The 25,822-nt window shown below is 31.0% G+C and overlaps 1 protein-coding gene across 2 annotated transcripts in view; it reads left to right on the top strand.

The window, feature by feature from the left end:
* Nucleotides 1-330: 330 nt before the first annotated feature.
* The window catches only part of LOC118185412 (nephrin-like), a 1,505,573-nt gene continuing 1,480,081 nt past the window's right edge, over nt 331-25,822 (top strand). For both annotated transcript variants that reach the window (XM_085813712.1, XM_085813713.1), the window contains exon 1: nt 331-776. In XM_085813712.1, the coding sequence (XP_085669838.1) occupies nt 725-776 (52 nt within the window). In that variant the 5' untranslated portion in view covers nt 331-724. The remainder of the gene's footprint in view (nt 777-25,822) is intronic.

The raw sequence follows: 25,822 nt of genomic DNA, 5'->3' as shown, positions 1-25,822 counted from the left end.
TTTTTTTTTTTTTTTTTTTTTAAACTTACGTATGTGGGTTATTCACAAGCTGGAGAAACATTAGGGTTTTGCAATTCGAAACATAATTTGTAACTTCTATATTAATTGGTTTTTAAAGCTTAACGTCCCACTGAAATATCAGATGACCTTCCAAACTGTTTTAGGAATCACGATCTCCCCTTGGGGATCATTGGTTATAATGTATGGAAAGGAATAGACGAAAGGGTGGTAAAGAGAGAAGCAGAAGAGAGTGTTCGCGCATCCCTTCGCTATCACGTGACCGCGGAGCAAGGTCTTTGCACATTCGATGCTCTCCCCTTCTTCACAGTCGGAAAGGAGCCTCTAGACATAGAGGTCTGTCTCTCCATCTCTTCTGCGTTGACACAAGTCTCCCTCTAATAGCATCTCGGAATTTCAAGGTCTTAAAACTCTTTTCGATAACTTTCTTTTGCGTCACCCGTCCCTCAGAATAAAAGTGTAAAACCTCCCCAGAAATATAGATCTTTGAAGTGGTGATAAAAGTTTGGTCTTTTTTTTTCTGTGTCCTTTTTTTATGAAGTGCTGAAGTGTGTTTCTGGTACATTAATTCATTTGCAAAATGTGGAGCACAAAATGATGTATTTGTAAAGATAAGTGCTGTTGCACTTCCAAGTGCTGTTGTACTGTTTTATCTGCAAAGTGGAAATTCACTTAAAAATGGAAGTACTTGATATTCTGCTATAAAATGAATGAAATGTTACTCATCACAGTGCTTGTGCTGGGTACTGTTTTAAGAGGTATGGATTTTAATTTTTGACTCAGTGTTGTTGATATAACAGTTGGTTTCTGAAATTCTCAATTTTTGAATCTTTTTCAATATTTTCCTCTTTCAGAAGTCTTCTAAATATATTAGCTTATTAATGTTTACTTATTATTACTACTCAGGTAATCAATGAGAAAATATAAGTAATGAAGGACTCAGTTTTTTTTTAATATGCACATGCATAAAAAATTAAAATCCTCTATTTTTTTAAATACTGCTCTATAAAGTTTACGTAATCAGTAACTTTGTTAAAAACAAATGACATTTCAACGTAGCATAAATGCATAAATTATTAAAAATTATTAATCAGGATAAGAATGCATTGAAGAAGTTTCGAATGCTGCCTAAATGAACGTTTTTCTGGCTGACAACACAAACAGAGTTTTTCCACATCGGAGTTTAGTATTTTTCATTGTTTAAGCGGAATGTTTCGTTAAAATATCCAGACGTTTCGTTAAAATATTTCAGATGTGGACATGAACAAACCACCATTCAAATTACTATTTTCTTTCGTTAAAATTACGGTAATTATTTCTTCATGCAGCGCCCATATTTCCTTTCACTCTTGTTTTTTAAACGATACGTTGTGTCAAACCTTCAGAGCTTTTAAATGAAGACGTGATATATTATTTATTACTTTCTCTATAAACGTGAATTACAGATGTTCAGAATTAATGATCTTATTTTATTAATAAAGTTAACTCGTTCAAGGGCAAATTAATCTGTGCTACTGAAGTATTCGTCAGAGTTTTATGATGATTTCTACAGCATTTTCAATGCACCACAGAGCATCAAACACGTAATTATTATTTAGATTCCATATGTTATCAAGAAATGTTGAAAACCCATTCGTTCGAAGATACAAAGAAATTAATTTCTGCTATATTTAGATTTTTTTAAACAGCGATTGCAATAAGGATTATTTTCTTGTAAAACGTAATTAAAATATATTGTTATAAATAATGTATTTAAAATTAATCAATTCGTTATTATTAGTAATTATTATTATTTATGCATTTTGTACACTTTTGTATAAATACGCTTCTTAAATTAATTTTTAAATGTGATTTCACAATTATAGGCTACAAATATTTCTTATGTAGAAATATTTAATTTCTTTTGAATTATTATTAATCTGCGCTTTGTACATGCATAGTATGAAATTTTATACAATCATAAAATATTCTAAGATATCTTATGAATATCGGTTTCGGGTGTTCATATAATAAATGTAATATTTCTGATGACTTAAATTACTATTTTTTCATGCGTAGTGTACTATTTTGCTACAATTACTATTTTTTCATGCGTAGTGAGAAATAATATTGTTATAAAAATTTAATGTTACTTGTAAGCCTGGTGAAACTGAACTGGAACTTTTATAGTGTGTACGTTTGTTAAGAAAAAGTAAGAAGCAACTAATTTTATTTAAGATCACTTCAGATACTATTTTTTCATGCACAGTGTGAAACAATATTGTTATTAAAATTTGATTTTACTTGTAGCTTGGTAAAACTGAACTGGAACTTTTGTAGTGTGTACTTATTTTGTTAGGAAAAAATAAGGAGCAACTAATTTTATTTAATTCAAAAAAAAAAAGAAGGCTTTGAGCGACTATGCAATAAAAATGAATATATTTGCAAGTGAAATAACGTTACACAATTATTAATGTCGTTAATAATCAAAATTATTTTCACCATTATAATAAAGTTATCCTTAATAATAAAGTAACATGTTGGCTTGACTGTTTAGCACCTATCATTGATAGTAAGGGTACTTTCCAGATATTCTACTTCGGTTCGGCGCAAATTTTTCGACTTAACGTAACGTTTATCTGGGGCCAACATGCTATTTTATTACTAGCAGAAACAATATTGTGGCAAACAGATATTGTGGTTAATTTTCCTTAATTTGATTAGTATTCGTAGAAATAAGGAAGATTTTGCTTTGAGTCATTTTTTTTTTAATTTCACTCCATTTAGTTTCGTTGCCAAGAATTGAGTAATTTTTACCTGGTATCATTCCTCTACAAAAACTGCCATATTTTCAACGAAACTTCTAAAACATTTTTTTAGGCCACCTATGTGATAAATGTTTATTTGAAGCACTGTCTGGCTTATGTCAGCAACGAAATACATTTCTCATTGCAAAATTTCCACTAATCCGATTAGGAAATTTCCTTTCAATTGTATAGTTACTTAAAGTAATACAAATATACAATTGACTATGACAAAATAACATGAAAAGAACATTAGCATTAAAAGCATCGCAATTATTGGGTTTAGGTTAAGATTTTAATTCCATGTTTATTTTATTTGAGATACTTAAATAGGATGTTATAAAATCAGAACAAAAGTGCTTTAAGTATATTTCTATATATTTTGACAAACTCTGATTGCCACAAAAATAGTAATTTATATTATTAAGTTTGGGAAAATATGTATAAGTCTTCCTAGCTCTTTATAACTGAAAAGAAATTCAATAACTGAAACGAACCTGCAATACACAATCATAGCTAGACTATAATATATAGGATATAGACTATAATATATAGGGATAGAGAGATAGAGAACAACTCATTAATCTTAAATTGGTTTTTAAAAAAAATTAAAAACTCAAATCTTATGAGGTCGTAATATATGAAAATTATATTTTCTCTATATACAAAAGTTGGTTTAAGAATACGCATTTAAATGTTTGTAAATGAGATATGTAGAATTTGAGTTAAAATAACACGCCAAATAACAATTATTGGAGAAAAATAAGAACAGAAAAAATAAGCGTAATGCTCTGAAATCTGCAGGACTAGTTTAGAAGGTCTAAGTATAGAACCCTCTTCTTCAGCTGCAGGAGTGCAAATAACGAAAGACAAGCTAGTGATAAGGTAAGATTAGACGATAATAATGAGAGGAATGACATCAATCTTCTGGCGTCATCTATTGATAAAACATGAAAACAATTGTGAAATAATTTCTTCAGAAGTTGAGTGTAAAAGTGAAATGGAACTGTTATCGTTAATTGAAAAATTTACATGAATGTCAAACGCCTCTAGAAAATCTAATTAGCCAAAGGAAGTTAATTTTTTGTATAATTTTGGCTGCAGAAAAACGGAAAATGGGATTTCTTGAGCAACAATTTTAGACAACAGATGTTTTATGTATTATGTTTTTCCTAACATAGGTTTACGTCTCTCAGCGCGAAAATTTAGCGCTTCATGTTCTTTATTGCGAAACCAATATTTTCTTTCCACCGCATGCACTTTACAGAACTTCAAATCTTATGTCGTTTTCTCTTCTATCAATAAAATTCTCTGCTTCATACTTAAGGACTTCACTTCGGATACGAACTCATCAGGAATATATAGGACTCCTTGACGATATGGTTTAAATTACATCAAACTAAGGAAGCCTTACAGTTTTTGCGCTAAGGAACATGATGATTATGTTAGGAAAAAAAGAAACACATAAATCCTCTGCTGCACATTACTGTTGGTCTGAAAATCAAATTTTCTATTTTTCAGCCACCAAAATTATCCAAAAGATATCTTCCTTTGGTGAATTAAATTTTCTAGAGGCATTTCACATTCATAAAATTATTTTAGGTCTAGTGAACGATACCATTTCCAACGATTCCATTCTTTAATCTCAGCTTTTAAGAAAATTATTTCTTAAAAGTTAGTTTAGTTGTTTTAATTTTCCTTTAACAGACGGGGCCAATATCTTGATTGCCTTTTGCTCATTCTTATCGCCTTATCTTAACACTAACTTCTCTTTCGTGATTTGCAGTTAAAGAAGAAGGTTCTATATTTAAACCAAGGGAACTAGTCGTGCACATTTATGAACATTACGCTTATTCTTGTCGCTTTAACTCCTCTAATAGGAAAGCAATGTTTTTTTTAATGCAGAAACCTTTAATAATTAAATATTAAATATAAAAGGCGCGCTATTGATTTTCATAGTAACTTGTGTATAACTGAGAGTTTTAAAACTTCGCGTCCCTAATTCATATCAAAATAACTAAAAATTAGTTTGTTAAATTTCATTTTAAAATGAAGGAATTGTGCGTTCAACATATTCCGTCTTATGTCTCAGTGATTTAGAATGTGACCGATTATTGTTGTTATTGTTATTATTAGTGTATTCACGCTAACAAATAAATTTTGGTTAATAGGTTGTTAATGACTAGCTCAAATGTCAGTGACGTTGATCTGTATTCCGACAGCATGGCTCCATAGAGGATCGTCTATTGGAAATTAATTTTCATTTACGTTACACAAGTGAAAAAGAGCGAAAAAGAAAACCTTCATCAAGAACAAAACTTAAAACAAACTGCCATTGCTCAGAGTTCTAACTCACTTGTCCCATGTTGAGCTCTAGCAGTTAATATTAAATCTGTGTAGGAATTTGTTAGGAATGCTTAATAAGATTGTTTTATAAAACGGTAATATGATTAAGAGATCAACATGCGAGTCATTTAAAATCCAAGACGAATTCAACTTTAAAGATTTAATTATGTAGTTGATATAAATTACTTATTTTCGCAAATGTAATGTTTAAAATAGAGTTAAAATATGTATCGCTCTATTTCAGAGAGATAGCTTATGAATTTAAAGAAGTCGCACATGAGAGGATGAAAATTTTACATTCATAGTTGAGTTGGTTGATTTATTTTCCAGAGAAAAACAAATTCAACTGTATAATCTACATTATATAATAAGTTCAAAATCACTCACTAGGATAACTCACTGAGTCGGTAAATATCGAATAAGGCTTGTTTACATTTGAAGGCAGCATAACAAACTGAGGTCCAAACTGATGATCTTCGTTTATAGGTAAACCGAATCTTAAACGTTAAGTAATGCTTGCGTGAGAAAAATGTTTTTTAGCGCTTTCGTGATAAATATATATTAGGGTTTTTATAGAGTATCTACTTGTTTCGCGAAATGCATGCTTAAATTTGAAATTTCTTGAAACACTTGACAGAACAGTGATTCACTGCATAGCAGTTACAAAATATTGTCAAGTTATGCAATAGCCATAGAATATAAGCTGTTGACTGAAAGCAAATTAGTTATATTCGTTTGAGGGAAACTCTTACATGGGAGATTTTCCACAGGAAATAATTTTGATAATAATATATAAAGAAAGCATCAAATTGCATGGCAGAAATTTCAGTACATGTGTGCAGATATACGTGATGAATTTCGTTCTGATCAAATAACTTGATTATTAGATAAATGCTTAACTAGAGAAGACACTAATTAATTTACATTTACGAAAGTATTAAAGTTAGACGATCACTCGAATATCAGTTACGTAGTAGAAGACGAAGGGTTTGATGAATTACAAACCCCCGTGATAATCCAAACATATCTTTATTACTTGTTGATTACATTATGGAATGGCTCAGCATTATGGGGACAATCTGCACCACATAATTTTAATTATGGCGCATTATATTTTTAATAATGAAAGGAAGTAGCCATATTAGAGGCGTTCTATATCTAATAAGCGTAGGCAGGAAAACAGAGTGCGGAATAGTTGTAGTAGTATTTGTATTCTCAGAGCGCTTCGCTGTAATCCTGCACTGCGAATGAATACGAATTTTCTCAATGCAGCATATACAGAGGTTGTGGGATACGTTTAAACCCACTGGTGTTGTACCAGTTAAAGCAAAAGTATATTTTTGAAGAATAGTTGCTGTTGAAGATAAAAATGATGTTTTAAACGTCAAGACAGTTGTGATTGTGACTCCAGTCATCAACTGAAGCTCTAACGATGTACAAACAAAATCATTACAACTATATATACATATAAAATGCTACATTAAAAGCCCTTTCAATTACTTTATGATTTGCATTTTTAACTCAGAGAAAATAATGAGTAAAGGGGATAAAATATGTTAAAGGAAAATTACAATCACGTTTAGAAAAGTAAATTTTTTGCTTTTCTTTTCCTGCGGATGGCACAGAATTTCGAATCATTGTGTTTCCAAACTCTTCCGGAACATCTTCCACTTGTAATAAAAGCAAAATATTCTTCTTGCGTGCTACTATCGCTGCTCTAATAAGTTTCGTGTAGCTGAAACGAAATCATACAACCACTATATCATTTAAAATGTATATTTTTAAAAAATGGATATGCTTTCTTAAATTGCTACAGCAATCTGGAGCAGTAGATAAAAATATTGAACCTTTCCTCTTTTCTATTAGTTTTCAATAACGTTTCATTATGCAGCTCATTAAGGCTAAAACTAAATAAAATTTGATTAATTCTTACATTTAAAACTTTTCATTATTACCGAAAAAGCGAAATAAGAAAATGATACTATCATTAGAATGCGATAATATGCATATCTCAAAAAAAAAAAAAAAAAAAAAAAAAAAAAAACTTTGAATACCTCCATTCACTTTGCTTCGAAACCATTCATCTGTTACACATTTATGAATAACTGACATTAAGTGGTTCTTTATTGCATTAATTAGGCATATTGGGGAGTTCCAGTTCCCGAAAGATTCAGCGAATCGTTTTTAATTTATGTCATTTTATTGCTTCGAAAAATGGAAATTAAAAATAAATGGGTATCTACATTGCTTGAGAATTTCATTGGCAGATAACATTTTTCTTGTTAGCTGCAATTTATTTTGCAAGTTATATACCGCGAATGAATTTTGTATCGTTGACAGTATAAGGATTGGAAAATGCATATCAAAAATACAAAAATGGTAAATTAATACTTTCTGAAGGTCTTAAAATAAAATGCATTTGTAATGAATTCTATACACATACGCAAATTAAAAAGGGAATTTTCACAATGCTTCCATTACTTGGAATTTCAGTGTAGTGATAATGTTTGAATCTTAGTATAAATTTAATAAAATAATAAAATTTATAAATTATCCGGATGTTCTCTTTTTAATTGCTATATGGCTATTGTTAAAAAATATTTTGTTTTCTCTTCAACTGAAAAAAATCAGCAGTCTTCATTTTCTCAGACTCAAGATACAATTCGTATGCAATGAATAGATTTACTTAAAAGCCAGTATAACATTTTAAGAAGTATATTTTTGTGATTAACTAGATTCGAAATTATCTTCCCTCATGAACGCAAGTAATATGAAAGCTTTAATGACTATTTCAATATACTGGCATTTCCCTTTTTTATGAAAATAAAATACTGACTACATCAATTTAGCAACAAAGAATTGCTCAGTAGTTGATATCTAGAAAAGCCAACATTCTCATCTTTACGTTGATAATACCGAATTTCATTCCTTGTGGAAAAGCCCTTACAAGTCTATCAAACTCGATGACTTACAAATCGAAACCCTGGCAACATACGGACATTGGAATTCTTAAGGCACACTAGACTCACCAAAGCTACAGGTCACGATACATGCAACAGAAGGTCTTCTTAGCATACGTTACGCACGGATATCTTATATCTAACATTGCATATGAACTCATTTTACAGAAGAAATCTGCCTGAAAGATATATCTGCTGAAGTATAAGTTTTCATCAAACGCCTGATTACAAGAATTTACTGTCCTGTCCTATATATTTTAGAGATTTTAGGGAAATAAATTTGATAAACCTAAAATAAGAACGAAAAGTGTCACGAAAATTGCTTCTATTCCTTATCAGAAGATTTCCTATGTGAACACAATAATATTATTTATCAAATTAGTAATCGATATCAACATTTACAAATTTTTAGTAAATGCAAAGAATAAAATAACAAAAAAAAAATTGAAAGATTTCAGATTTACGCTCAAAGGGGCGTTTTTTAACGTTTTGTGTGCTACCTGTATGTTCTTCGAGCTTAAACCGTAAAATTAAATCCAACAGCAATATTATAAAATATTTAAAAAGAGCATACCTTTAGAATTTTTCTTGCGCAGGCTCACGCAATAAAGATAAAAATGATTTCTTTTCGGACAATGTTGCCATTGCTTGCTTTGAAATCGTTGAGTTTGTTATTCGTTAAAGTTTTACAAAGTATGAAATAGATAATAAAACAAGTTCCAAATGCCCATATTTTCGAGTAGACGACTACGTATTCAAACTTTGATGTCTGTAGGTACTGTTGGATTTTCACAGTGCAAGAAATATAGCAGATTCTTCATTATGTAATTTCTTTGAATATAATGCATGCCTCTAATATTTACTGGCAACTATTTGATTCTTTTTAGGCTAAATTAATTATTAAACTTCTCAATTTTTTTGTAAGCGGTTTTATTAAATTATTAAATATATCGATAGAACTTTTGAAGCATCTGTTAAAGCAAGTTGATAGTATTTGGCATTTGAAAATTAATTTTAAAACACGAACCTAATAAAGTAATTGAAAGATTCATACTGAACCTGACACAAATTATAGTACAATATGCATTTTCATATATATATTTTGAAACACAAAATAAAAATAAGAAAAAAATGATGCATTAATTGTCGTTTTAGACTAAACTTCATCGGTTGAGAATAGTATAGATTAAATTACATCACGAAATTTATGTGGTCTCCCTTACCATTCTACGGTGACTGAAAATTATTTCATTTACAATAGTATAATACAATTTATAAGGTATTTTCTCCCTCCTTTTTAGCATATCTTTGTGGTGTAATTGGAAGCATATTCGACTCGTATGTTGAGAGATCTAGGTGCGAGTCCCAGCGAGGGCGTTGAACGCTTTTTTACATTTGTGGATTACGAATAACCTAATGTCTCTACAAATGTAAAGCTAGTGCTTATTTATTGTTCATAATATACAATCTATTCCTTGTTGCTTAATTTTAGATCATCATATATATCATATATAAAAATCCCTTAGTCTTCGATTTTAAAGTCAGGATGAAAATTAGCTACCGTTTATTTGCTTCACATACTCCGTACTTTTGAAATCTGCGTTTCAGTGACAATTATCTAAAACGTCCTTTAACCACTCCGTCACTGGAGCCTTGATTTGTGTGGACATTTATAGATAGTGTCACTTTAGGAAATGGTTCTTTCCTGCTATTGTTACAGAAAGGTAGGCAGACCGTTAGGAGAAAAGGTATGTTGTAGCTTTTTTATTTACGTAGCAATGAAAATTTTGTCCTTCTTGAAGCGTTAAGGGAACATGAAAAGGCGAGGATGTCGCCTGGAAATGTGATGACACTTCTCCTCATTTCTTTTTATCGAGGTGAGTGCGAATACTCGAAATGTTATTATATTTGCTTTTGAATGTAAATATTTCTCTTATTGCAAGTTCATTTCATGAAACTCTAAAAAGGAACATGACGCTAACTACAATTTCTTAACTCAATATCCTACAATATATATCTTTTTGAGTAAATAACTATATGAGACGGTCTGAACATCTTTAATTGTACATATAATTTTGTTAATCTCTCTCTTTTATATATATATATATTTGTACATAAAATGATATACAAAAGGTTATTACTCCAGGATTTTAAATTAAATCATGATGAGGTTATTATAAATTTTTGCAGGTTTAAACTTCGAATGAAGAATTTTAGTAGAATTAGAACACATAAAATTGAGTAAAACGTCAAAGAAAAAGTAAAATATAATGGAATTTTAAAGCTACAAGGAGATACATTTTGTAACAATAAGAAATTAAAGAATAAAACCTAAAGCAAAGATGTAAAATTATTGAGGGATAAGAAAAAATTGCAAATAAGAACACTGTATGCAAAATATTATAATATATATATATATATGCATAAATTATAACATATGCATAAATTAGGAACTACGAGATAAAACGTATTGCATGAGGGTAGTGTAAATTTGTAAGCAGTTATATAATAAATGTCTTATATCCAAATATGCGAGAATAGAGTAGAAATTAAGGAAATTACTGCAAAACACTTGTAATTTTGATTAAGGATAATATTAGAGCGAATAGAAGGATCCTAAAGTTTAGAATAACTCCTAACTTAGAAATAATAAATAAATAAGTTAATAAGAAAATCAGTAACTTTTGCATTAGAATCAAAAAATGTAAAACTAATACTAGATAAATAGAAACGTAATGCAAATAAGTTGCTGTGAACAATTTGTTGTTGACGTATTCGTACTCTTCATTATCTCTAAACTATAAAGTACATGGATTGCACGTGTTAGCACAACTAGAGTTTTAAGCGTTCACATTTTGATGATATTTATATAAAATGATTTGGATGAATTATATTTTTGTTTGACCTTGGTTTATATAAAATATTGCTATTTTTGGAAGCAAAACGTTATAAACAAAATTTCTTCTAAATAATGCATCCCACGATAGAAGCCTTAGTTTTAAATAACATATTTATGGTAGGGATTTGCGGATAAACAATGCAAACTGTATTTTTCCGTAATACATTTTAACTTAATCTTCCCACAAAAACGTGCCTTCATTCCCTTTGTATATAAGCTCAGTCTGAGCAGGGAAAAATTCTATTCTGTGAGACATAAAATGTACGTATAAAATCAGAATAACTACTATCTAACCAGGATCAGGAAACAAATAAGCAACGCTTGCCAAAAGGAATCATGTCTTGCTTCGAGTTTCAAACTAAGTCTTAACGTATACAATGGTCTGAGTTTTAAAACAGAGGAAGAATAAATAAAAATAAAGCATACACGCAAAGGAAGGTTTAAAATTCCCTTTCCTATACTTTTGAAGATATTGAGTCATTTATTTGACAGAGTAAAATAAATAATTCTACTGTATGAAAAAACTGAACTAGATAAAAGAGGTATCTACTCATACGTATCTGGTTTCGTGATTCAAAGCACAGAAACAGTACATCCCACGGTCTTAGCCTGTTCGATCTGTGTTTGATTCCACACGAATGTGCTTTGTTAGTTCTTATAGTTTGACCCTAGGTTTCTATATTACGAGGTTTGCTTTTGTGTGATATCACTTACATCTAGTCTGCTGAAAAGCGATCTCTCCTTTTGTGGCGTTTTCACCCACTTGTGTGAAGAGGAGAGCCTAACCTTAGTATTCCTCATGTGTAAGATGGATACGTGCCCGTTTCCCTTGGAAGGCCCTCCACTGAGACACCCCTTCCCTTAGGAAGATAGCCTTCATGCACTTTCTCATATTACTTGCATTATCAGTAACTTAATCATTACGTTTAGATCGGAAGCACAAACATGCTGCCGTTATGTTAATATTATGGGAAATTAATTTAATCATTTTGTTCCCCGTGCATGCTATTATGGCGTTAGTGATTAGAACACCCAAATAAGAGTTCAATTCGCTTCCCAGAGATGGCAAGATTAATTTTTCATTTTCTTCCTTCTCAAAAATCTATTGCCATTTGCAAAATAAAAGCTTATTTATGTAAACAAAGAAATAAAGACCTGTGATCGAAATTTACTTGACTTGGTTTATTTATATTTTGCAAAGTCAAAGAAATAAGTATTTATCGAATATCTAACTTAGGAGTTTAAAACATAGCATTAATATTTAATGAATTGAAAATGTAAGTAAATATCTTCTTCGGCCATGGAATCCAAATAACAAAATTTTGTTATATTTTTTTCACAATTGAATGTTTTTTTAATTTAATTTTAAGACTTCTGCTTACAGAACGTTACACGTTCTTTGAGATATATATAAAAGAACTTTTCTGTAAATTCATTGCTAGTTCTTTAACTGCAGCTGCATAAGACAAACATTTTAAATTCATTATAACAGCAATTCAGAATGATTTATCACATATTTAAAATACTGGTATTCACAAAATCATCGAATAACTGACTGAGGAGAACAGCCGGAGAAAGAAATTGCAGAAAATGATATTTCTAAAATGCATATACTTCTTATGACAGTAATAAAATGATTTTCACATGGTTGTGATTGACTACGATTCATCGGAGTTTTCTAAAATAAATCGGTTTGGGAATTATTTTAATACATTTAATTTCATTATTCAGTAAAATATATTCAGATCCAAAAGTGAAATAATCAGTACATAGAGCAATACATTGTAGAGCTCAGAAAATATAATTTTAAAAAATAGTAAATATTGTATATTCAATAGTTTTCAATTAAAATAAGGCTATAGATCTATAATGGAAAATCCTATTTCATTCATGAATAATACTATTGACAAAAGGTTTTATGTAAAACTTACATGTTTTCAATTTAGTTAACTGGGCAGAAGAAGTTATAACGTTACACGAAAGCGCTAATAAAACTTTGATACTAAGATCTTAAAATGTTTGTCAGAGCTTTTGAAATAAATATACTTATAATACTTTTATGCATCATTATTTAACAAAAGTAGCATTTATATAAGCAAGATATATTTTGTTTCGAATTATTTGCACATTTCTTGTGCACCACAGCAATGTTTTAAAGCAAATGTTTCCTAATTCTGTTGATATAGTTTGAACAAATTACAAAATACTTTTATCCCCGCAGTTGCTCGTTTGAACTCGAAAAAGATACTTTTTGTTTATCAAAGATAAGATAAAGATACTTTGTTGTTACTTTATCTGAAGTTTGTTGTTTTATAAAGAATAAGTAAATTGCATAGCTCTTTAGCAAAATAAGTGAGCACTCGAACGTAAAATTTTTATAAGGTATTTTCTCTTTCCTTCCAGCATACTTTCGCGGTATAAAGGTTAGCGCACACGATGCGTATTTAAAAGGATCAGGTTCGACTCCCGGCGAGGGCATTGCTCATTTTTCAGATTTCTTGCTTCAAAAAAAAATCCTAATATAATAACTTTACAATGGCGTCCGAACTATAAAAGAGGTGGTGTATGATGATTGTTCATCACCAGGATTTGGGGATCGGGTCCCATAATCCAAAATAGCCCTTTCAGAAGGGGGAGTATATAAGGTATTTTCTCCTTCTAGAATGCCTTTTTGGTGTAACGGTTAGCACACTCGGCGCGTATTCAAGAGGTCCAGGTTTGAATCCCGGCAAGGACATTGCTCAGTTTTCATGTGTCCTGCTTCAAAAACCTCAAATGTCTCTACATCTTATCATATTATCTATACTATTTAGAGATATGCAGAAGTTATACGTTTGCTTTAGAAATTTGATTAATGTTTTAACCAATATTATGTTCTATTTTTGAAAAAAAAAAGTCTTGATCAATGATGTTTTTATACTTTACCACAGTAATTATTGAATAATAGCATGTTATATTTTTAACTAGCGATAGAGAAATTTAGTAAAAATATATAGCATACACAGCATTTATATTTTGCAAAAGATAAAGTAAGATTATGTATTTTTTGACAAATTTGATCGAAAAAAACTATACTAAGATATTTTCTGCTTATAGACTATTATATTATAAGCTATAATATATAGTCTATAATATTATAGTCTATATATAGTAAGTATATTTATGGTAATTTATCAGTTGCATGCCAGTAACGAAACTCTATCAATTTCATGTCTCAACACTTTACAGCATACAACATTATTTCATTCGAATGTTTAACATGATACGTAGATTCATTGCTTTATTTTACATATGAACAGAAACTTCCATATGCATGGTAATTTAAAATTTCAAACCAAAAATATTTCAAACAGCTCAGTATCCCAACATGTTCTGTATTTGGTAGTACAGAGCATTTCCTAAAGGCGGCTACTGATCTTGTTATATGTTATTATAGTTCATGTAGCGCTTGAAATTGCGCCAGGAGTGCTCTGCTTTAATGGTCCAGAACATCTTAATAGCAAGCATCGCTTTCATCGGATAGTTAAAGAAGCCATTAGATTCCTTTTATGAGGATAATTAGAAACAGATGCTTAAACTTCTTTAGTACTTGACAGGATCTTCTTCAAGTCTAGTAACCATCAATCGAAAGTTAGCTTCTTATTCCGCATTTTTACCTGAAATTCAGCATGAATTTCTAAATTCCAGTAATAAATTCCCTAAATTCTGTTTTCAGTTTAGAATGTTTTCTTACAAATTTCCTTCCTCTGTTTGTAAAGCATTTCAGTTACTAAAAAATGCATTTGGAAACGGTATTGGCAAAATATTTTTACAAAGCTGTCGGTTAAAAGAAATAAGTGCATACATTTGTGTTCGTTTGTCTATATGATATTGTTGCGTTTTTCTTATTTTCTGATACCAGTTGTTACGTTATTTTCTTCCTTCACGTTCGTACGGGGTTCGTAGATTTGGAATGAATAAGGGCAATACTTCTTGATGACGTATCGAAACACCCTTTATTAGCCAGTATTGTCAGGACAGCTCCAAAACACGTTTTACAGTCATCGATGAGCTACTATAAACACGTTGACACAGCCTCTAGGTTATCAGGATATCTCGGTGGAGACAGCTTCACGGCAGTGCAGTAGAGTTACAAGAGTCCGAGAACGACCAAGCACACTCTACTCTGCTTGGTCGTTCTCGGAACTCCATGTACTCTCGAGACTATCCACGCTACAACTCGCGATGCACTCGACTCAGCACAAAACTCGACGGTGCACTAATTCGCGATACACTACAAGACTCTCTCGATGCACTCGACGACCAGCTCGGCACTAGACTTCGACAAACTAGCTCAATGACTGACTATCAGCTTGCTAGACTAGGCACACACTGTCTCGCCCTCTCGACGAGGCACACTTGGTACTAACTATGTCGCACTCTCGAGACACACTCACTCGCACTCTAGGCGAGACACACACACTAATTGGCTGCGGACCAGCAGGATTTGTATAGCTTTCGGCTTGTGTTCGAAAACATTCTGGGCTAAACGGGTAAGAATTCGTTCCAGAAGGTTCTCCATCCCTCCATGGCATATCACCAATTTTGTCGCCAAATGTCGCCAAACGGGCGATTTCTCGCCAAATGTGGCAACACTGCCTTATATTGCTATTTTATGGTAACCCTAAACTGCTTTGCGGGGAAGCTATCTTACCGCGCCTATACATTTTGTAAAAGTACTTTTGGATGGTGCGATTAGAGGACAAGACCTCAGTTATTTTTCAAGCATGGTCAAAGTGAAATGAAATTAGCTGAAATACCGATTGCGGAGTAGACAGGAAAAGCACTAGGAAAGCACAATTAGTTAAACACACTATATTTATATTGAGTCCATATAGTGTTTTTCCTATCAATATATAAGGCGTCTGAGTGTATCCATAGATAGACTTTAATATATATATATATATATATATATATATATTGAAAAAAAAGTTAATTTTTCAGTATCCATAAGAAATTAGAATTATATACGAGAAAACATATACGAAACACATTTGAAAACATATATGAAAGAAAAAAAAAACATCATAATGTGAAAAAAAATCGTTTTCATTTTATCACAAGATACTGTGCGTTAAACTTGAATAATTGTTTGAGGTAGTTTAGATAATTTTTGGAAGAAGGGAAGATGAAAAATTAGCAACGCCTTCGCCAGGAATCGAACCGCGGATCTATGAATTACGCGCTGAGCGTGCAGACCACTACGCCACGAAGGCCCGTTAAGAAGGCGGGAGAAATATATACCTTATAGTATTACAATTTCGACCTTATTAGGTTGGGATTCTTAAATTAAATTCTGTGTTCTTGCTAAAGGAATATATTGGAACTGTAATACACGTTTATAGGACAGAAATCTCAATGGAAATAATAAAAACGTCTTAGAAGAAACACTTCGAGATGAAGAGACAACACATACATTTCTTATATTATTCGCATCATTATTCTTCATATTTTTTCGAATACTACGAAGTAAGACGTGTTTCGTAGTGGATATCCGTTTGTTGGTAAAACAGTAAGAATAATATGAGTGCATCGTTGAGTTTGTTACAAAAGTTTTACAAAATGTGAAATTAATAATAAAGCAAATTTCAAATTTGGTCTTCCATATGACCATATTCGTAGCAGGATTGCGTCATTGAAAATTCGCTGACTCTATGTACCCTTGTTTTACCACAATGCGAAAAATATACATTGATGCAGATTTTCATTATTAAATTTTTTCCAATATAATCCAGGATTCTAACATTTAATGGCAACAATTTGAAAAGTGAAACGGACATTTATCATGATTCAACGCAAAATATCCAAAACGAAAACAATAGTCCTTCAGGGACAAATTCCCTTTGGACTAAAAATAGTTTACGAGTTTTCCTTTTTCTGTGTAAAATATTTATTTACATTACACTTTTCCAAAATTTACTTGAATGTTACCTTTAATCATATGATATCAAACTCTTTGGTCAGTTCTAAATGCATGGCTTTGAAACCCTATTGTAAAAGCGGTGCATCAGAAAAGATATGTTTAGTAATTACGAATGCTTCAAATGCGCATTATTTTACTCTTTGAGCAGAAAGGGATCAACTAACAGAACCGAAGCTAAAAAGACTAAATTGGTCATTCTGTACAGTTTCCTCAAAAACAAGATTGTTCCGCTTCTTGTCCAAACAACTGCCGACATCATCTTCTTTAATCCCCATCAAACGGGGTGTTGTATTTGTTTTGACGGTTTCTCTTTTGTCACTTCACTTTTGTTTGTTGTTTGGTTTTATATCTAGGAAAATACGAAGTTAAGAGGCGGAAAAACAGATAAGAAAGGTAATCTGTGTCAACATGTATTTATAAAGATGGGAATGCTTTATTCTCCCAGAAAATATAAGATTTTAAAATTCTACATAAAATAAAATACTTTCGTGTTGAACAATTAAAAATAATACAAATATTTTAGTGAAATTTTTACATACATTTTCAGTGATTTTTCTTAAATATCTGCCATCTCCTTTCATTACGAATTGTGATAATTATATCTTATGTTTGCCTATAGATTTTGTAGACTGTTCACAAAATGCTAATATATTCTGCAATACTCACAATATGTTAATAAATATAACTAACGCTTTATCGATTCTAATAGAGCCATACTAAAAAAAATAATAATAATGACTTCCCCTTCCAAGCTGATGCAAATCATATGATACAGCCAACTAAAAAGATCTTCTAGACACATGATCACTCTGATTTTGCAAAACTCTTGATCCAAGGTAAAATTGCTGCGCATCAAATAGTTATAACATGATTACAGATAGCAATAATCCTTTGTTTTATAATTTCAGTGTTATGCTCTTAACAATTTTAACCTTGTTCATTTTTGAACGTTAATTTTAAATATTAAAGATCTCTTATAGAAACTTTTTGATGTTTCTATAATAAAAATTAGAAGAAAGCATTACTAAGTTTACATATATCGCAGACCTAGATACCTGAAACAGAAGCATTATATTTTGAAATTTATGTCAAATACAGTCTTGTTTCCCGTGTCGGTTGATTTAATGTCCATTTTGTCACTTTAAACTCAGTTGACATTGCCACAAAGAAATTTTGCTTCGCTGAACGTGTCGTAAGTTATGGTTTTGAAATGTAAGCCAAGTGAGACTGAAATATACCACACGGGTGAAATATGTAATGTATTAAAAATAGGGCGGACGTTTGTTTGAATATACAGCAGAATATTGTACACTCAGCTCCCAATAAATAGGGCGAGAATTAACTGAGCTCTGCGTTTAAGTTTGTTTATTTTAGAATGATGGGAAATTTGTCATTGTAAACCACCAGAATAAAGCAAAATTTCTGCGGCAGTTGCAAAAAGGAGATGATTTGATTTATTTAATCATGGCAAAACAACGAAGACTACATGCCTAAGGTGAGGGATAACATCGTAGACAACATCTGGCTGGTAGCATCCTCTCTACACTATGGAAATCATGGATATAGCCTGCCCTTTTGACTCGAATCGAAATGAGGGATCGGAGTGCCGGCGCTTAGTTACTAAATCGTTGGGCCGCTGGTGAAATGCAAAACAGAATAAGATAACAAGATAATAGATGACACAATATTTCAGAACTCTTTTTATTCACAATAATACGTACATGATTCAATTGTGCGTAAACCTGATTACCTAAAGGTGATTAATCATCCTTTAAAAACAAATTGATAAATAGCAAACATTAATTAAGTATGCAGGTATTAATCTTCTGTTTTCCTTTGACTCCTATCGAAATGAAATTATAATATGCACAAACGTTTCGTTTCTTCTGTTTTGAAGCATGTTCCAAATAAACGTATTCTCCAAATTAAAATGTTTAAAATGCTTTGAGAGTATTTTCCATTAAATGCAATATGAAAATAGATAACCAATAGTCACTTGAAACTTCAGAAATTGGATTATTTATTGTTCTTCTGGTTATTCAAAACTATTGTGACCTGTATTTATAAAATTCACAAGCTTCCTTACGGGTTTTACACTATATATGTTTGATTTATGTAATATTCTGATCATTCTGTAGATCCTTGAATTTTTAATCTTGTTACGCGCCCCCAACTAGCAAATTTAGTCCAACTATTAATAAAACGATGACAAATACGTTAATAAATAGTCCACTAAACAAAATGCAATGTGTTTTATAATTCGTTGAATACTGACTGCTACAGATCTTTTCTTCCGACCTGGCTGTTTATATATTTGCGCATTTAGGATGCTCAGGAGAAGGAAGAATTGAGCTTTTAAGATAACAAATGAAGAAGACATCATCCTGTGGAAATAATTCTCAAACGTTTCTAACTGTGTGTCGCCGCGATATAGTTAGTCTTAGAATTGACCCAATTTATTTGTAAAAGCCTTCATGAGTAAGATGTCAAGATCAGTGAATTCAGTGATATCATAAACCTCACTGAAAATGCTGGCCATCTAACGTTGGCACAAATTGCATCAAATAATGCAGAAGACCTCTTTCTCATGTCCCATACTATCACACTGTATTTTCAATATTTCGTTTGATTATTTGTATTCCCACAATGCCAGTGACTTACAATCATCTCTCGATATAGCTGGAAATTTATCTCTTCCAAAAAGAATATTTATTGTCCTAACCATTTGCTAATTAATTCAATTTCCTAACAATAATGCCATTTAAAAATATATTAAAACTGCAATATTTAACGTACAGAGTTGTTAATTTTTCTATAGATATAGAATTCATTCATGGAAAGCTTTAACTATTTACGGATGTGATTTCTAATGGTTTTTTACAATTTTAAAATTATTTATTTAATTAACTGGAATTTTAAATTGTATACTTTTCAGTGTGTAATGCGAAAGAATTACTAAAACTTCATAGTATGTTATAGCGTTCTAACCCATGATCATGAAACCTTTTCTTTATCTGCATAGTAAAACGTTTTCTAAACGGAATATTCAGCAGAATATCAATTTATATGTTGAATAAGATATTGCGAAATAAGACCATTTTTTTTTCAATAATTTTCGGGAATTGACGTATAACGTATGTTCATGATTCTAATCAATACTTAAACCTATTCTAAAACACTGTACAAATTTCCTTTTCTTTGCTCTATATGGCATTTGGAAACTAAATCTTCTTTTTTTTTTATTTTTTTCCTGTATAGTATTAAGAAAATATTTATTTAAAATTATCCGACGCTCTAATCATCTTAGATGACATTTTGCAAAAGATAATGATAGCGAAACTTAAGAATTAAAATACATTTGTAAAGTTTTACATAAAAATGATCTTTAATAAAATCATTAGGAAATAATTTGGTTTGTGAATATATTTAAATTCTTCTATATATGAAATAGTTTCTTTTCAAATGTATTCCGATCTGAGTAAAGTTTCTGCTTGATGCAATGCTTAATCTTCACTTCATTAATCTTATAAAAAGCAATTTATTAGAGCTAAAAATGTAAAAATCCATTAACTACCATAGAATTATCTTATTTAATATTCAGATTATTAATACACATTATTAATATTTATTTTAGACGTCTTAGGTTTCAGCTACCATTCAGTTAAAAATTATTCCCTTAAAATTTAACTTCATATTTCGGACCTTAAAGTTTGAAGGTAATTTAAGTAATAATTATTTTTGTTCATTACCACAAAGCAAACGTAATTATCTACCCTTATATCTAATGGCTCATATATAGTGTAAGTGTATTCTACTTACAGAATTTAAACTATCGTATTTTTTCAGTGTCTATATGAAACCAGACAATAAATTCTTTCTACTACTTTGAATTAATGTATTTTAATGTCATCTCATTGCCGAACTTTAGAATTAACGTACTGAGCATTTTAGGAACAGTATTTAATTATTTTCTGAGTAGTATGTCCATATATAAATCAAACGAAAATTAATATGCCGTTGCTCTTGAGTAGTTACTCACATATTCTCTGCCCATAGCAAAAGTTAAGTAATTCCTTTTTACTTCCTTGTACGAAGTAAAAAGGAAGTATTGTAATCCCGAAAAGCTTCAGGCAGCATATTTCAACGAAAATATCCATTTTGACCTCTATCGAATGCAATTTAACGATGTTTTTGCGTGATATCTGTCCGTAAGGACAGAATAAAAGACTCCTTTCCTCAAAAAAACTAAAAAATGCTTTAAAATGAATTCGGAAGAGAATTTTTCGTGGAGTCTGTGCGTACGTACTGCAATCGGCCGCACCAAACGTATATAAATATATTTATATATATATCCACTCTGCTACCCGGCTCAGTGATCTCAGTTTCTTTACTCTTATATGTTTGTAAATTGTACATCTTTTGCTTTAAAAATGATTGAATTATGTAGTTTTTATCTTCCGGTTAAGGTTTCTATGCCTTTAGTAAATCTGCATGCAATATTTTTACAATTATCAACAATTTTAAAGTTGTTTAAGTGCCGCTAAGCCATTTTTTTATGGCGGCCATTAATTGTTTACATTTGAAATAGCAGACTAGTGGATTTGTTGCCAATCTAGAGAAACGTAGCTACGCAACAACAAAGATAAACGCCCTCATTTATTATTGCGGTTTAAATCCTGCTTAATCTTTTCTGGAATTTTTCAGAGGAAATAAGTGTTGAAGATTTACTTAATTTTTAATAATTTAATTTTTAATAATTAGTAATTTAATTTTTAATAATTAGTTATTTTTAGTAGAGATATTTTGAACTTTTATGTATTTTTGCTTTGTCGCGAAGTGAGAAAGGAATTAATTGAATGAGAAATACTCAATCGTCTGTGAAAAACTGTTTCTTTTTTGTTTTGTTGCTTAATTTCTTTTATACATCGTTTTAGCTTTATTATGAATGGAACATGTGGCAACGATTAGATAATTCTTTAAATGATACAAATTTTGTAAATTCTGGTTTATAATATGAACGAAATATAATACTGTTAAGTGAACCTAGCGCCAGTGTGTCGCTATGGTAAACAAATAGTGTGAATTTTAAAAAATGCACTTATTCTATTGTGGTTTGTGCGCTGTCGGCGAAGTAGATATAATTAAATCCAATAAGTTTAAACAAAATGCATATAATTTAATATTCCGTACAAGGAAGTCATGTGGTGTACACATCAGTTTTTTTTTTTTTTTATTTTAGTGTTCATAGTATAATTCGGGAAAGTCAAATAAAATAAAGCTGAAATGAGTAATGCAAATTTATGTTAGCAGTATAAGGAGTTAAATTTCTAACCCTCATCATCAGTTCCTGATTGTTACATAATCTGAACAGTGTTTGCAACCACCTTTGCGTTTGTTGTCACCTCACATTATCTATGTAATTGACAGATGCGAAATGCCGGCTGCAAGATACTTACGCTAATGCCAGTATTAGTACGGTCAGGATTTCAGTAGACTCACGAGTTTATTTCATCCTTGACGAAAGGTCACATCGCTTATATCAATAAATTCCTTTTACCAACTTTGAGAGCATATATTCCTTTTGATTACATACGATTATGAATCATGAATTCATTGAAAACTTGTTGTTTGTATTCACTAAACATAATTCTGCAATAAGATGCGCATTCATTTCCTCTAGGTTCTACTATTTACTCCTGTTATGGAAGATTTTTCTTTAATATTGACATTTTCAATGATCTAACGTTTGGACGCTGAAAACTTAATAACGTAATTATTTATTTAATTACTTTTTTGCTAATTCAATAAAGCTGTATATATATTAAGGCGCAGCACGTTAAAATATAACTGTAACGTTAAGCCCTTAAATACTGAGTCTAAGTATTTATTACAGTTAGAAAGTGCTTAAGAAATAATTTTATGAAAGCTTCAGTTATCTGAATAGTATAAAGTATACCACATTTAAAAAAAAACGAAAAAAAAAAACTTTACTTTCATATGATCTTAGGACGACAAAAGCTTCCTTTAATGAAGTATCCAAGAAGTTTATTTAAATGAAAACTTAATTTTAATGTTCCTTTGTAAAAAGACTGGTCGGGTATATTAAAAGAAGGGATTAGTATAATTCTCCTGGAGTGATAATTCTACTGGAGCATTTATGCAGAACAGCTACGAAATCAAAGTTGTCAGTTCTGCCAAATAATAGTTCAGCGTGCTTAACCAGTCTCTGCATTAAATGGGAGAGAATAGCCAAAACGTTACCCTGAACTCTGAAGCCCACAATTTTGAGGCTGTTTTAAAAATCTCTGTTATGCAAATTTCCAAAAAACTTTAAAATTAGGGATATGAAAATATAATCATCTATTAAGAAAACAACCTATGCAGACAGCTTTTTTAAACAACAATTTAATGCTACGATATTATGGTGAGAAATCGTCCTGACACAGCATCTTATATCCATCTTCATTCCAGCTTCAACCGTGCTTCACTTGTCAATCTACTCAACATTCTTCTATTGTTAATTTTTAGCTACAGTACGTGGCATTGCCCGGATTGGAATTCTGCATTTAGGATGAAGAAATTTCGGAATCCAGTTTTCAAAGTATTCGCGAAAACGCCGTCCAGTCGGTATTATGGTTAGTGACCCTGATTGCCGTAGCGATATGGCCCGGGCTCGAATCTCTGTCCGTTCCTTCATAGAAGGAAACGGTGTTTACGTATTTAGGTTTAAGGTATTAGGCCCCCATAATGAAATGACCACTACTTCCAGCCCTGACACACAAATGATATAAAGATTTAATTTCCAGTAGTGTCCCGTGTGTTTGAAAGAGGTAACTACGGCGGTGCCATCTAACAGTTTTAGTAAGAACTAATATTTACATTCTTATAGGTTACGTCTTTTTCTTTTTTTCAAATCAGCATTTACTCTGGTCGATTTCTTCAACGTTTCCGAAATATTCGTAAAAACCTGATAGAGCATATACTTGAATACTAATTGAATGAGAATGCATCTACACTCTTCTATAAAGGCATCTAATGGTTTGCAAAAGAACGCTTAGTGGGAACACGAAAACGATAACGTGAATCCAAGATGTATGATGTGATTTCAAAATTAAAACTATGTAGAAATATTAATAGTTAGTTTTTAGAAAAATCAACTATGAAATACTTTCCTTAGCATGTGTGGCTTCTACTGATAGCGGGGACGCAATAACTGCAACGTCAACCTAAAACTTGTAAATATATACGTTAGATGGGTCTCGCGAATTCATTCTTCTAATATAAATGTCCTGAGTGCGGACTTCATGGGATGGTTCTTACAATTTATGTGCACTTCAAACTTCCTATTTTTTGAAGATACTCTATGCACATTTTCCTCAAGATCGGAATAAAACAGTAGATTTAAACGAATTACAATCACGAACAGAACTTGGACTTTCTTCATTGTAAATAGATGATTTTAATGAATCCAGTTACTGAAACTTCATGCTTCCGTCTATTTAACTGAAATGGGCTGAGTTTATTTCTGTTAAAGAGCATAGTTTTCTAAATAACAACAGAATAAATTTGAGAGAAAATTTAAAAACCTTATACTTTGCTGAACGAAAACACACCTACAGTTAATTTTATTCGGTCAATGGCAGTATTTATATGGTCGAGTTTTCTGAGTAAATTTGAAACGTAAATATTCCCGCTTTGCAAAGCGGGAACAGACAGCTTTTAAATCACAATCAAAATTTCGATTAATTAAGGTAAAATATATGTAATCAAAGAGTGCGCAATTCATGAAGTGGTTTTAGAGAAATCATACTTTTATATAGGCAGTGACCGACATTTTTATCTCCTCAATGCGAAAACTTTTATCAAGATCGGATAAAACTATAGATTTCTATGAAAGTTAAACGCACAGTCACTTTAATTATGTAGATGCATAGGCATATACAGTGACCGTCCTATTTTTCCGAAGTTCATGTGTGCAAAATTTTATCAAGTTTGGAATAAAACAGTAGATTTCCACGAAAGACAAACGCGTCTTTTTTATTTATATAGATGCATAGACGTATTATCTAATCCGTATTGCTTTGCTTATTTAATCTCATACTGTACTATTAAAAATGCGAATATAAAAAGGGCTTATTTCATCATCTACCGAAAAATAGGAACTATATTTCTGCTTCAGTCATTCTGCATAGTCAAAATGTTTTGTGCAGTTACAGATTCCCAGACGGAAAATGTTGATCTAATGGAGATTCTTTAGAAATTTCCTTTCCGTGTAGTGAAACTTCAGGCCACTATTCAATGAAACGCACTTCTTATGCCAACAGAGTCATTTCTGTAGGTCTGTGCTTCAAGCAATTCAGTATATTCTAATAAAATCATTCTGAAACAGGAGAAGATTTTTCCCTGTCTGATTCTCTGTATAGAAAGGATTCTAATGCAGATTCTTTTGAACTTTTTTTCGTGTAATATAAATAATAGCTCATACATCTGGTACTCAATAGCACTTCTTCACCATGGAAATTAAATCTTTATATCATTTGTGTGTCAGGTTATTCCGGGCATTTAAAATGCAGGGATTAAAATTTAAATATCAAAGGGAAATATATTTCTAGACATATTTTCCAAAAAAAATCATATTACTTTTATATAACAGGAAGGTCTTGCAGAGGTCTGTCACTGAATTAAAATAAATCTATAAATGATAAATAAATCTATAAACATTCTATATATGATAATAAATAAATAAGCATAAATAAAATTTTAAATAAATCTATAAGCCATCTATAAATGATGAAATGGATAAAAAATGAGATTTCGCAACGTATTTGTGTACAGATATTTTTCACGAACTCCT

The sequence above is a fragment of the Stegodyphus dumicola genome, chromosome 3 (assembly GCF_044657685.1).
Source record: "Stegodyphus dumicola isolate Sdum_Otavi_A_Nest chromosome 3, ASM4465768v1".
In the NCBI taxonomy this organism is placed as follows: domain Eukaryota; kingdom Metazoa; phylum Arthropoda; class Arachnida; order Araneae; family Eresidae; genus Stegodyphus; species Stegodyphus dumicola.
This window is presented reverse-complemented; position numbering and strand designations above follow the sequence as displayed.